At 35.0% G+C, this 15344-nt stretch overlaps 1 protein-coding gene across 1 annotated transcript; it reads right to left on the bottom strand.

Annotated features, from left to right (window-relative positions):
* Positions 1–386: 386 nt before the first annotated feature.
* On the bottom strand, positions 387–15288 carry LOC138698586 (protein MEMO1). The gene is made up of 8 exons (XM_069824619.1): positions 15098–15288; positions 14747–14828; positions 14593–14661; positions 14395–14507; positions 12476–12587; positions 9474–9693; positions 6094–6198; positions 387–1181 (listed from the first exon to the last, which is right to left on the bottom strand). The coding sequence occupies exons 1-8, from the start codon at positions 15144–15146 to the stop codon at positions 1041–1043; spliced, it is 891 nt and encodes a 296-aa protein (XP_069680720.1). The 5' UTR covers positions 15147–15288; the 3' UTR covers positions 387–1040.
* Positions 15289–15344: the final 56 nt, after the last annotated feature.

Raw genomic sequence — 15344 nt, 5'->3', positions numbered from 1 at the left:
GAACACCTCAAAATCTGTGCTTCAGTGGCTGGCCATGATAATATCTTTGAAAAATATTGGAGTGCAAGAGGTCAAATGACTTTGTCAAATGCCTGGCATTAGAAAACAACAACTTTCCAAAGTCAACTTTGGTCCAAGTATCGTCAATGAATACGACCCTTAGAGCTGAAATTTCGACATACTCGTCAAAATTATAAATTTTTCACTTTCATGCTTAAAAAACTCCAATGTTTTTCTTTCGTAAAATATCATCAGTTTTCTGATTGTCTCACATGATGCTTGTTGTCAGAACTGTCTGATCAATTCTTCTGATAATCTCATTACAAAGCTGATTTGCTTATATCAGAAAGAAGTCAATTTTAATACATAAGAAACATACACGTCAATATGAGCCCTGCTCAACTGGTTTATTGCAAACCTCAATTGTAAATGCACTACAAATTTATAATTTTTTTTACAATTTTTCATTTCTTATTTTTTCACTGACATACACAACTTCAGTCAAATTTTTTTTTCTTGGTTCCATTACATTATAAAAAATGCATTATTACATTTTGTAATAACAGTTTTACATACATAATAATAATAGTATTAATATAATAATAATTATATAATCACTGAGTGCACCATTCTTGTGTTGCCAAGCATTTACATCTTATCTTTGTTTTACCATCAACATTCGATTCATCGTGACACAAAAGAAATACGGAGAAAAGGGACAGGGTGAAGGTAGAGGGAGGGAAGTACGGAACAATCGCTGTGGGATACTGAGCTGAAGACTCCAGACCATTCATCTGCAGTCACTTGTTCACAATACAAGGCAGCGTTCACCTAGGCAAGTCGACGTGCAGCGTCGCCGACAATACAACGGAATAAGACCAAGAGAGTAGTAAGAATCTTGGCTCTTCTTGAAGTAATCTAAACTCTACATTGCCAGTTGTCCCCATGCTGAGATCTGTCTGGAGAGTTGGCGATGTGCTCTCCCCCTGCTCGGTCGCGAGTGCAATTCCCTGACGTTGGGAGCTAGGCGGGACCGCTCGTTATTCAAACGTGAGCGCAGCTGCTGCATAGCTGACGGATGAGTCGCTCATACTGCAGCACTGACTCGACTGCGCATACTTGAGAAACTTGAGGCTCATCTTGTGGCCGTTGCTGCCGGATTTTTGTAGACTGCTCACTGCCTGCAAGATCAAGGGACTGATGTTACCTGGATTGACCATTATGTACCTGTACAAAATATGTCTCCTAACTCGTATTTCGTGGCTGTTTTTAAATTTTAGTTAATTCTACTGATGGAATTTTCCTCTGTACAATTTAAAAAGTTTTTTTTTTTTTTTTTTTTTCAAATTCTTCTATAGGTACCATGAAGTTTGAATGGAGTGTTTTCTTTTCAGTGAATATAATATGTATGTCATACATAAAGATGGTAGAGATATTGCTCAAGTTATGTTGACTACGGTGACACCAACAAAATAAATACTGTATTTGTCGGTGTATAAGATGCACTCTTTTGCCATCAAAATAGGCCTTGAAGTTAGGGTGCGTCTTACACAGAACAAATCAAACCTAAGTTTCTGGCATTCTTAATAGGCCACAAGATTTTTTTGATGAGCAGTACATTAAGTTTTCCACAACCATCCAAATGTATTGTTAAATTAGTGGCGAGAAATTTTTCATTCTTGATGAGAAGAAACACTGCCCAAAGCATGCTCTAACATAAACACTCGAACACATGCCTGTACTACTGGATCAACTGGTTTCAATTCATGAACTGCAGACACCTTATACGGATGAAACTGAAGAACTTTCAAACACTTTCTACAAAATGTTATGATCAGGTAGCAGATTTTCGGTCCCAAAATTGAATGTTAGGTGTACGTCAGTTACAGGAAGGTCTTTGAACTCGTTACTATGCTCCCTCCATACGTCAAGGGATGTGACGTCTTGTTGCTGTGTAAGGACCGAATATCCACTGTCTGGTTATGATGTGTTCAGCTCTTGCACTAGTCCCGTGCTATGGCGTCGCGGTCTAAGGCATCCTGCCTAGGACTGTTACGGAATGCGCACTGGCTCGAGTCCCATGGGCGAAGAAATTTTCTCATGAAATTTCGGCCAGTGTATGGGACCGGTGCCCATCCAACATCGTGATGCACTTGGGGAGCTACGATAGGTAGCAAAATCCGGTTGCGAATACCAGCTATAACGGCTGGGGGGATCATCGTGCTAACCACACGATACCTCCATTCTGGTTGAATGATCGTCCACCTCTACTTCGGCATGTGGGCGTGAGGCCAGCAGCCGGCTGGTCGGTCTAGGCCCTTCACGGGCTGTAGCGCCACGGATTATTATTTTTATTATTATTAGCTCTTGCACTGGGTGGCAGGCACATTTTCTTGGGCTCAATTTCATCCTGACATGCATATCTTCAAGTTTGTTCTATCAGAACACACTTTAAATATTTCTTCTTATCGAGAAAGGAACCTGTTTCTTTTTAGTCATCAATTAAATACAGTAATTTAACAACACACTATTTCAATGATTGTTTAGTCTCTTGAAAACATCATCGAAACTGACGTAAACACAACTCATAACACTTTCCTTCAGTAGATACATTTCAACAAGGGAAATGTGATGCTGGATTGTGTATCTCTAACCATGGCTAAAAATACACATTTCTCAGTACAGTTCAGGTAGGTAACTGAGCCTGACAATTACTACGTTTTCATGGAGTATTCAATTCGATCTAATACGATCCCTGTTTTCATGCAATTTTCGATACATGTTGAAAACGATCTGAGTACGGAAGCTGAAGTTTCGAAAGTAGTTATGGTGGTTAACATGTCGACATATTAGCATGTTGGTCATTCTGCAGGCATTAGCTATAAACAATGTTGCGTTTTCCAAATGAGGTGCATGAAAACTTGATATCCTGGCTGTTAATGAATAATGGTATATTCCCATCGCTCTAATTTCCGGCAGCCAATTACGTTGCAGGTCGGCTACATTTAAACATGTGCGTCTTGTGATTCGCTGATGAAGACGTCATACATTTCCTGGATAAATACTTAATATAATCGCCCGCCATTTTGGCTCTTTCGTTGACGTTCGCAGAAAGCACACGAGGATGTTAATTGCCGTTCAATTATTTGCTCAATTACAGTGCGTTTGATTTATTATCATAGGAGCTACGACATGATAATGTTTAACGGTGTGACAAATAGATCCCTTGTCTGGTAGCTCGGCAACAAAAAAACAAAAATGGCGAACGATACTACCTACCTAGACTTTATAGAGCCTTGACTTCCTAAGACGTAAGCAAAGAGGAGGAGTCATGCCAGGAATAACAGTGTCGCGACTATAATATTGACTTTTAGGAAAACACGAAATATATTTTACAACACTCTTTTTCAAGATACATCCCTTGTTGTTGGTAAAACAGCTGACACATCAAAGAAATGACGATCGATCACGCGCTTAGCATATTGAGATCTAAATGAATACGATACCCGTTTTCATGGAACTCAATTCAAACTGAATACGATCCGATCCCACTTCTTAGGTGTATCGACCTTGAGACACAGCTCGAATTGAAGATTTCAATACGGTAAATGTATTCAGATCGATCTGAATACTCCATGAAAACATAGTAAATATGAAGTGCCAGGAGAAATGTGTTGCCAGCTTAGTGCAACAAATCACGCACTGCCCATCAAAATGCAACTTGGTAGGAATACCAGTTACTTTGATATGGTTTGCTCTGTGCATTCCCCATATTCAGAGATTGTAACAATGAATTGGCTGTAGGACTTACTTCACAACTACAGCTTCTTGATGCTTCTTTAAACAAACCATTTAAAGTATTCAAGAGAGAAGAGTAGATTGCGGACAGCAGTGTACATCAGCTGACTGCAAAGGCAGTGCTTCAACAGCCTATAATCAATAAAGTGTGTGGATGTTTTAAAATGCCAATGAGAAAACTATTGTGAAGTCATTCTTAAATGTAGTATCAGCAATGTCCTGATGGAAGCGAGGATCATTGGTGTGAAGATTAAGATTCCAATTCTGATGATTTAGTGAAAGAGAGAGAAGTTTGATGATAGTGATGTAAGTGAATTTGCAGGCTTTTAAAAGTTCAGTGAATTATTACAACTATCATCATCGTCGTATGTTTTCCTTTCTAATTTAATTTTTTTTCTACGGAAAATACTTTAATTTTTGGGAGTGTCTTATACATCGACAAATACACAGTAATGAATTTCTCCGTATGTGAATTAAATTATTGCGAAATATTTTCAAAGATGAGTAACAACGTTTACGAATTTAGGATCCAAACTTTCTTTTTCAAGCAGGCAGTGGGATTCTAGTAAAAGAAACAATATGAATGAATGAGAGAATTGGCCTTGACAGAAGGACAGTACCTATCCTACAGAAAAGTGAAATAATAATTAAATTATTATCTATTTTTAAAGACCGTGTTTAAAAAAAACTGAATTTAGTGTTGTTAGAGCAGGAACATACATATATATGAAGTGTCAAAGGAATATCTTCCTCAAAATTCAGACCTTCAATAACGACAATTAATGTAACCAATTACATGAGGTAATTTTAAAACCCTAATGAATTGTGTTTTAGAATTAGTTTTAAGTTGAATAACTTGAACAAAAGCTTGAATATTGTAACTGCTATAATTCAAAATGATTTAATTAATTTTGACACAAAAAAAAATTGATTAACAATATTTTCACCGTTACAATTACACATATATAAAAACTAAATATAAACATTTACATAGAGATAATAAATTTTACAGTAGAAAAAAGTTCGTCCAAAGGGCTGGACTCTGGAAGAGTACCCAAAACGCTCATTGCATTTCCGCATTGAATAGCAATACTTGAGCGTTGACGCAAATAAGTAGTGCAACGGCGATCACCAGTAATGGAGATCAAAATTTGGCCTATTTGAGATACCAAAACTTTAGCGTCATGACTCCAAGGACCGAAGGTCTCCACAGCAAAGGGGACAAAGATATAATTGTCTAAAAGATGAGCATATTTATTGACTTTCTCCTTCACGGCTAATTCAGCAGCAGATTCTGCAAGTCTGGAGGTATGCGGTAAGTGAGATGGAGCTAGAGTGTCAATGCAAGTGGAGTCCCAAATTAAAGATTTTTCTCTAGACCATGGAATTAAGGTGAGACCATCTGCGCGACTAATACCTGGTGGCTCCAAAAGAGACGGGATGCCCTTTGGACGAACTTTTTCTCTTGTAAAATTTATCATCTCTATGTAAATGTTTATATTTAGTTTTTATATATGTGTAATTGTAACGGTGAAAATATTGTTAATCAAATAATTTTTTTTTTTTCCATAAGTGTACATTATTTTTGGGAGTTTTTTTTTTGTATATGCAAACGCATTATTAATTTGGTTATAACTTTTATATCACCTTTATAAAGGCAAACACGCTTTGAAATATTTAAATGGGAAAATCGTCGTATCTCGGTTATTTTGACAAATTTTATGTACATTTTCACTTTATATGAGGCATTGTTGTGTATTATTTGTTAGTTTGTACTGATATTTAAAATATCATTTTGACATAATAGCTCGCTCGGAAAATAATTTAAATCTACAGTATATCTCTATTTAAAGAGGCATAAATAGAGCAATGTATCTCACTGATACCATTTAGCTCTTCCTTCTTTTCTAGAAAAATATACCTTAAACTTGTCTCCAACCAATGTTAAATGTTTCAGCAGAATTATTGCTTCCAAACTTAGTTAGTGCTATCTAATTTTCTGATCGCATAATACTTTCGATAGGAAGGACAACGATGTTCGCTGTACAGAAAACAGTTCAGCTGACGTTTGCTCGGCAATGATCGCCAACATTGTACATTGAGCGATGATTGCTACAGTTGAAATATACACCCTTAAATCAGAAGAAGAAGAAATGTGTGGAGAAGGGATGGGGACTGGACAGTCCTTCAGAAGAACATCTATCAGTTCACTTGCTTGTCTTCCTGTTTAGTTTCGTAATTAATTCGTCACTTAAATTACTCTTAGATAAAAAAAAGAAACCAAATATGCAAAACCTGTAACAGAACTCCTATGGGATGTCTTCCACATATAGTGTTTCCAAATTTCTTCAAATACTCGGTAAAGGCTCCTGGGTTCAAAGTTTCGATGATGTCCATTCCCTGCAACATACAGTACCGCATTTTGTAAATACCTTCTCTAAATTCACACAAAAATGAGGAAGTAACAGGAAAAAAAAAAAAAAAAAAAAAAGATATTATGAAAGAAACAACACTGAATAATACAACCGCAAGCAGCAGGGTTAGCCAGAAGTGAAAGGAGAAGTTTTCGTTGTACATCTACACATTCTGTAACATTTTCTTTGTGAATCTCCAAGGAAAGATTTCTCTTGTGAACATATACTATGTATGCTAGTGGTGTAAAGTCATCTCTCACAAGACAACATGCCAGGAGGCCCTTTTTTCTACTTCACAAAGCCTACACTTGGTTTTTCCCAACAATAAAGCTATTTTATTTTTTATGAATACATTCCATTGATAAGTCCATCATACTTTGTGTCATATTATGTATGATATTAAACAACTGATATAATCTAAAGTTTCACAAATTTCCTTAAATTGAGTACGTGCCTGGAAACAAACAAAACTTACATTATTGAGGTTTCTAATGTAGAGTCTTATTGTCAGTATGTTTTTTTTAAGGATGCAGTGCACCATCACAGTTCTTTTTGGTGATATTCTTTACCCTGAATTTATAATATCAAACAAATTACATCTTCTAAGGCTTAAGAATTAACAGTAAAACCTGGTCTTTACATAACTTAAGGGAAACAATATAAATTATGCACGACTCAGAACTACGGTATAAGTAAAGTTTGAATATAAGATAGTTTTCGAATGACTAGAAATCAGGTTTAACAGAACATAGAGAGCTGGGAGCACTTAAGCATTCTTTAACTTGTCCAAATGTGTTTTACTCAATACAAAGTGACTAGAATTTTATAATGCTTAATATCAATGTTTTCTCTGGTTGAGGTCCTAGCTGATCTGTACGTGACGATGTATGTAAGAGGGAGAACAATTGTTTGTTACATCTGAAGTCTGACTAGTGTAATATGTAGCTAGTCAGCGATGTATGCAATGGAGAGGGAAAGGAACTGGCCAACCTACCCCATTATCTCCTGGCTTAGTTGCCTCATAAATGGTGCCTTATGGTATCACTTGTGAAATTCAGATCTGTCTTTGGACATTTGACTAAGAATCTTTATTACACATCAAAGCGAAGAAAAATGCACTCAATTCAAAGTCGAATTTAAAAACGTTACTATTTACAAAAGAGAATTACGTACAATTCGAATTAATTTGTATGTAATTAAATATAATTTTATCAGTGTCTTTTTCTAGCCAACAAAACTTACATCAGTTATTCCCACCACTGTTCTGTCATGTGCATGTGTTTTCGAGAGGTAAAATGGCCATGTACTGTATTTTCTGCCCTATATTATGATACCAAACAACTTCATCTTTGAGACATAATGAGTCATATTTACAGTATATATTATGACACAAACCCTACATCTGAGGTTACTAACATACAATAAACCCTGTACATATATTTCGTAAGGATACAATACCCTCTCAGTAAGCCATCAGAGTCCCTTTTGGAGATCTCATAAATCATATTAATATAGTCAAACTTCCTTTAGACATTTTTCACTTACATGTTTTTCACACATACTTTTTTTTTTCTCAACTTTCTGCAAAATTCCTCTACTTTCGTTGTTGATTTATTTCGGCTATACATTTTTCGTGGGTGGCCGGGTAGCTCAGTTGGTAGAGCAGCTGGCTACGGACTGGAAGGTCCGGGGTTCGATCCCAAGTGGTGACGGGATTTTTCTTGTTGCCAAACTTTCAGAACGGCCCTAAGGTTCACTCAGCCTCCTATAAAATTGAGTACCGGGTCTTTCCCGGGGTAAAAGGCGGTCAGAGCGTGGTGCCAACCACACCACCTCAGTCTAGTGCCGAGGTCATGGAAAGCATGGGGCTCTACCTCCATTCCCCACAAGTGTCTTCATGGTGTGTGACGGGGATACCTTTTTTTTTTTTTTTTTAACCCCAGGAAATACGAAATGTAATTTATATGTTGTAAATCAGTTTTGCTCAAAATTAAGCTTGCCATGAAAATGTAATAACGGGAAAATACAGTACATGTTCATTGTTAAGATGCATCCTGAATTGAAATTCGTGAAAATTCTAAGCTGCCCATTCTTGTCTCCAACAATCTCGTGTCCTTTAATGATGCTGTTACTGCTTTAGAAATAGTGAAACGTTTTGATGTAACTTAACAAATTACTCAAGAGTTATTACAATTTGAGGGCATTGTTTATTTCTGAGCAGCAAGCAGTCCAAAATAACCGACTTTTCTGTAAAATAATCACATGTTATTAAATTAAGATCACATGAAAAGAAGGTAAGTCAATGTCGTAATATTTTCTGGATTGGAGTTTGAAATGTAATATATTGGCTCTAAGCAACAAAGATCTATAAATCTTTCATGCCAGGGACTAACAGAAGAAGTCAAAAAATTCAATTTTCATGCGCCCTCACAAAACAAGTCATTTATCAGTTAAGTAGAATTTAAAAGACGATATTATGCAATGCAAATAAATCAGTAAAACAAAGTATTTTAATGTTTTATTCATTTGAAATCCTCACGAGTTTATGTTGTCACTGATTTGGAAAATTCAAACTTCTGTCCAGAAAACTAGCTATTTTGACTTACTGGAACCAAAGAAATAATCATAGATTCAAGAACATGCGTTATAAATTTCTCTCTGTCTTCCCCCCCCCCCCATTGTTGGTAACTCTGTAGCATCTATTAGATGCTTTATGGTTGTGCTAACAGATGGAGTTACTTGTCAACAATGTGACGCTGAAACGTGTGTTCAGGTTACTGCCCAGCGACAGTCCTGATGTATTTTTTTATATTTGTGATGATTGGTTAATTAATATTAACCCGGCACACTCACAATCACACTCACATTCATACAAATTTCCAGACTCTAGACACCCAGGGAATTCTTCTTCTTCAAGAAAAATTCACCGAGAGCCGAGCCCGGGAATCGAACCCAGGACCTCCGGATCTGAAAGCCAGCATGCTGACCAACAGACCACGGAGGCAGTCCAATTTTTTTTCTTTTTTGAAAATTAAATGTCATTTCAGTTGTACGTTTTTGTCACTTATGCGCTTTTCTCTTCAGACCCTCAAAAAAACGTATAAATGAAGTACATTACAGAACACACAATCTCTTCTTTTAGCCCATGATGTCTACACATTCTGTGCATGTTTTCTAAGGGTACAGTAAGCCTATCACAATCTAGTGATGTCCTCGGAGTGTCTATCACTCATCATCCCTCACAATGTTCAGCTGACTTACCGTGCGGTCGAGAGTTTGTATCGACTGATAGATCTCGCCCCAGTTACGGTCGTAATAAGTGTAACGGAAGCGGTGACCCCAGTGACAGAAGTCTGAAGAGATTACAAAGAGGTTTTGGGGGTCGGCCAAATAGCGCGAGAAGATACGGCCATACATGGCTTCCTTCTCGGGGGTCAGGGACCCCACCAACACCGGCACAATGGTGAACGAGTCCCTGTAGCTGCAAATAATTACACACATAAGTGTCTCGTTTTCAAGTCACACCATTCATTTTCTACATCTGTGCTTCATCATGATGTATTGTTTGTACAGCCCCTGAGCACATAAATAACAGATAATCAGCCTGATGCACTTTCAAGACGACTTTTATCAAAGACTGCAAAAGAAGTCGGGTGAATAATGCATTAATTTATGTTAAAAGGACAATTGCAGTCAGAGGTTTAAAAAAATCCGATACTATGTCTTATATTTTAAAAATATAAAAAAAAAGAATTGCATGGAGTAATAGCTTGCAGCTGTACTTCCATCTAGTGATTGTTACCAAAAAATTAATTTTCGACAGTGGAGATCCTAGTGGTTCTTCTCTTTATATGTTGCCATTTTATAACATGGGAATGGACAATCTGTTATATATGTGATCAGGACTACAAATTACTGATGTCTCATCTGCTACATTCAGAATGCAATAAAATCATCTTTCATCAATTCCAATAATTGATTATGGTTACTCAGGGAGTGCTCGAAAGCTTGCAAGGCTATCAGCAAGAAACAAATATGAGCCCAAAAAGGGGTGAGAGGGGAGATTTAAGATAAAAAAAATGTAATCCAACATCATTCATAAGCCACCTCTAGGATGATGTCATTTCGAAGGGGAACACATCTGTGAAGTATCATAGCCTGTTTGACAGTGTAATTAATGATGTATTCTTAAGGTAAATAGATTTTAAATTAAATCAGTTATTATTTATTTAACATAGATTTTGTTATATACTTTTTAATTTTATTTATTAATTTGATCACATAAGAAATTCAGAAATTACAAAACAAGTAAGGGGAAGGACCTACAGGAATGACCAAAAACAATAGTCAAAATTATTATTATTTTTTTAAGCCTAAAAATACAACATACCATTGACTTCATTTCAAATTTCAAGGTCGTTAGGAAGAAAATAGCTTTTAATGCCATTTTTAAATAGCCGCTGCACTCCAGTTCCTTTAATCTGTGCTCAAACTTCTTTGTTGAATACCCGGAGTTTATTTTACATTTTTCAACATTTAATATGTAATATCTCAGACAGTAATAGAGAAAACTGAATAAAATTTTCAGGGAATATTCTCATATTATACATAAATAATTCTGTAAGAGGAAATTGTCAAATTGCGAATTAAATCAATCAATCTTCTTAATGTATCCAGCTGTTTGCTGACAACATGAAGTCCACTGCAGTCTATTCAGTTGTTGTTTTTCACGAGAAATGAGGGGTATTTTGATCGGTGTTCATTATAGATGCCTGTTGCTAGTAGCCAGAGTTGGGATGTAGTCAATATATACTGCAGGGCTTAAAGAATAAGTTAAAAATAGACGTGCAATCTTTCTTTTTGTTCATAAAAATGCAAAATGAAAATAAAAATATAAAAACCACAATTTCTAAAAATCATCAAAAAAATTGCTTTCATTTAAGACAAGATTTATGATTCTATGATATTCTTGAGAGTAGCTTTATAATTTTCTTTATAATACTGCATTTTTTATGTCTGTGACTGTACCATAAAGGGCAAAAGTGAAAATGTTGCATTTAAAAGCCTTCATACATTGATATGGAACTATGTTAGGGAAATGGAGGCTCTACTTAAAATAATATGAGAAAAGAGATTTTCTGTAGGTCCTTCCCCTTAAAAGTTAATAACTTAATAGACCAAATCTTAAATTCCCAAAAGAACTGGAAAGAACATGTTATCAGGATGGAAAGAGATAGACTTCCGAAATTAGTAATGCAGTATCAACCACAGGGAAACAGGGACCGAGAAATTGTTGGATCCAACAACAAGATCACTTTACTTTATAAACTACAGGCTATATATATATATATATATATATATATATATATATATATATATATATACAGACTTGGACAAATTATTAACAAAATTGACGATTTTTATGATAATTCTGTTTACAAAATTTGACTTTTCAATTTAGACTACAGTTGACAATTTTGCATATTTCTATCATTACAATAGATAGAAATATGCAAAAATGTCAACTGTAGTTTAAATTGAAGAGTCAAATTTTGTAAAAATATATAATATAAATCTTCATATTTTGCTAATAATTTGTAAATATGCAAAAATGTCAACTGCAGTTTAAACTGAAGAGTCAAATTTTGTAAAAATATAAAATTAAAATCTCACTTTTGCTAAGAATTTGGAAATATCCAAAATGTAAACTATAGTCCAAACTGAAGGGTGAAATTTTATAAAAAGATATAATAAAAATCTTCAGTTTTGCTAATAATTTGTAAATATGCAGAAATATCAAATGTAGTCCAAATCGAAGAGTCAAATTTTGTAAAAAATATACAATACAAATCTTCAATTTTACTAATAATTTCGAAATACGCAAAAATGTCAACTGTAGTCTAAAGTGAAGAATCATATTTTGTAAAAATATGTAATAAAAATCTTCAATTTTGCTAATAATTTGTCCACGTCTGTATGTATATATATATATATATATATATATATATAATGAATGATCATGATGATGAAAATATGGTATCAGAGATAGGCCTATTGCACTATATTCTTTATGCTGAGAAGTGAAAAAGAAATGCTGTTTTGTTAAACAAAATAATCACAAAGAGGGACCAGCACTGCTTTAGAGCTGTCTTTGTGGTTAACTGCTTCTAGTATTCAACTACATATAGGCTAATTTTTTCTTTTCCTCTTCTGATATTGTACAAGTGAATATTAATAATACGTTAGCAACACGACCAACTTACTCCTCCATAATTTTGGCGATGTATGGAAGATGCATCTCTATGCTGTGCTCGTCTTCATCCACGGACATGTTCATCCACTCGAATTGTCCAGTGGCCTCCAGGTCAGCGTACACTGCGACACAACACATGACACTTCAATATCTACATTTTCCTGGAGGCACTGAATGCTTGCAACAAAATATATTTTTATTACGATATATTTAATATTTTGAAGATCAAGGCGTTAAAAACGAACTAAAAAAATGGAATCAATCATCTCAATGGGACAATTATGAGAACGTTGAGAAAGAAGTACGAAAAAACTTTAATTAAATTAGATAAAATCATGTCTGCTCCATAACTATAAATTAGTGAAAAACACTTGCATGTTAATCCAGTGAAACCTCTGTGAAAGACCACTTCTATTAAGAGATCACCTCTTAGAACCGACATAAAAACCCAAATGTATTTTTACCTTCATTAAAAGACCACCTCTCTCCTTAACACTGACCAGATATTGAATAGCCATTTTCTCCATTTTACCCCTTTAAGAGATCGTATTTCGAAATTGAACACAATATTATAATTTAACAAAGCAGTACTTTAATTCATTAAATAAATTCTGAGAATTTGATGATAATACTGCACTACATCTTCTAAGGTTAAAATGAAATTTGACAACATTGTTAACTATTTGTGCAGAATGTCCGATTCTTTAAGGCTCCATCTAAGGAATGTGGAAATTCTAGTGAGACCGCTGCACACGACCTTCAGGATATGATTGTGGATTACCTATATGAAATTTGCTTCCTTCTTTAACAGTTTCATTTGTTCTGGTACTGTGTAAAGTTTTTACGAGTAAAAACATGTTCAGTAAACTGAAATGTGTAGCTATTATCATTGGAGGATCGAGTCAAAGTGATTCGCGAAAGTGTAAATGGTTTATCTGGAAGGAAATTAGCGGAAAAATTTAAAGTAACAATACTCACATTAATTGGGTTTTAAAAGAGAAGAAAACATTATAACTGTGTGGAATTCCATTGGAGAACATATAAATGTACTATGTAATATTCTGAAGGATAGCCTAATTTAGAGAATGAAATTGTGAAACAAAAATAATAATAATAAAATGAGAAAGAAAATTTAATTTACTACGATTTTTCTAAAGTGAAAGTAATGATTTAAGAGGATAAAATTATCTACACAATTTATTATAATTAACAGTACATTCCAAGTTCTCTTATTTTATATACGTACAGTAGTTTAATTCATTTGTGTAAAAAAAAACCTCCTATTAAGCAACCCCTTCTAAAAGACCAATTTTATATGGAGCTATCAGTGGTTGTTTCATACAGGTTTCACTGTATAAATATACAAGAGTGATTAATATCTTGAAAACTACATACTTATTGGAAGTTCCAAATAAAGTATAAACATTAGCAGGTATTTATAATATGTGCGTAGTATTAGTAATAGTTCATCAAGACAGGCATATGCCTAATGACGTTGTAGGTCATATCTTCTCCTCAGATGTTAAGAGGCACCACGAGATGAGAAAGAAAATATACTTAAAGAGAAAGAAGTATGTGATTCTTCAAAGCTTAGGCAATATGACCCCGAGGATGACACGAAAAGGTTAAATTTAAATTTTCACACACAGTTGAAAACCCCAAAATTATCACCGTGAAAGTCTGGTTTTTTAACTTTCGCGCGAATAGCCTAAAAAGTTTATTATGCGATTGTGACATAGCATGCATAATCGATATAATCCCACAGTTTATTTTTTTAAGAAATAATTTTAAAATCAGAAATGCATAACAGCAATTTACGTATGGTGCATAAATTCTACCTTTACTACTGTTAATAACAGAAGATTATTATTTACCATAATTTACAAATTCGAACACATCTGCCATAGCCCCTGTACGGAAATGACATACCCTGGGTATCTATTCGAAGATCATAAAGTGGTGTACGGTACTTGGTTGCAGTAGAGAGGGCACATCCACCAAGGCGAACATGATGAGATGGACCCAAGATAAACACTCGTCTCCTATATTTGTGGGAAGCAAAATTATTCAGAGATAAATGTCTTCAAATAAACACAGTAACAGTTTCAAGCATTGATTGTTACTCACACTACTACAGGGCTAATTTGACGATAGGCAAACCCACTACACGCTCCACAGTACTGATAACCTGCATGCCTAAAACAGAAGTACATTGTTCTTTTAGGACAGCACTAACAATATAAAGAAAGCGAGATCAGAAAAAAATAATATGGGCACCTACGGAGCAATGATAGCCCTTGCGGGACCGTGGGTTAGATCAGCAGTGTTGAGCCAAGTTTCCAATTGTTTTCCCAACTCCTTAGCTGCAAAAAAAAAGTGAAAATAAAATTGATGTATGTTTTATTATGAGTTGTTTCATGGTTTGCATGCCATGTGGCTCAACTTTAATATCATTGTATTAGTCACATGAATAAGGGTTCTAACTGTTATATCGGGGAAATATGTGCCGGATTCATTTTTAAACTAAATAATTTAAGGATTTTGCAAATTACGGGTCATTGACCTTCAAGGTCCCATTTGGAAATGAACAATGAACATAAACAGTGCCAGCACTCAGCTGTGTTAGCCCAACCTGAATCGGAGTACCAACTACCCGAATGGGATGCACGTCTAACAGCCATGTTTGTCTTCTCTTATTTTTCTCCGTTTTGAGAAAATTTGTACACTACTTTTTTCGTTCTATATTTTGTCTGAAAGGAGAAATCTCGTTTTGCTGAGAAAACAATGACTCACTACACACGTTTGTTTTTTATGTAGTAAAATGAGCTGCAGATGGCAGCACTATACTCAAATAGCAGTGTTGCCAAGCTTTGTATAAT

This window comes from Periplaneta americana, chromosome 4 (assembly GCF_040183065.1).
Source record: "Periplaneta americana isolate PAMFEO1 chromosome 4, P.americana_PAMFEO1_priV1, whole genome shotgun sequence".
NCBI lineage: Eukaryota > Metazoa > Arthropoda > Insecta > Blattodea > Blattidae > Periplaneta > Periplaneta americana.
This window is presented reverse-complemented; position numbering and strand designations above follow the sequence as displayed.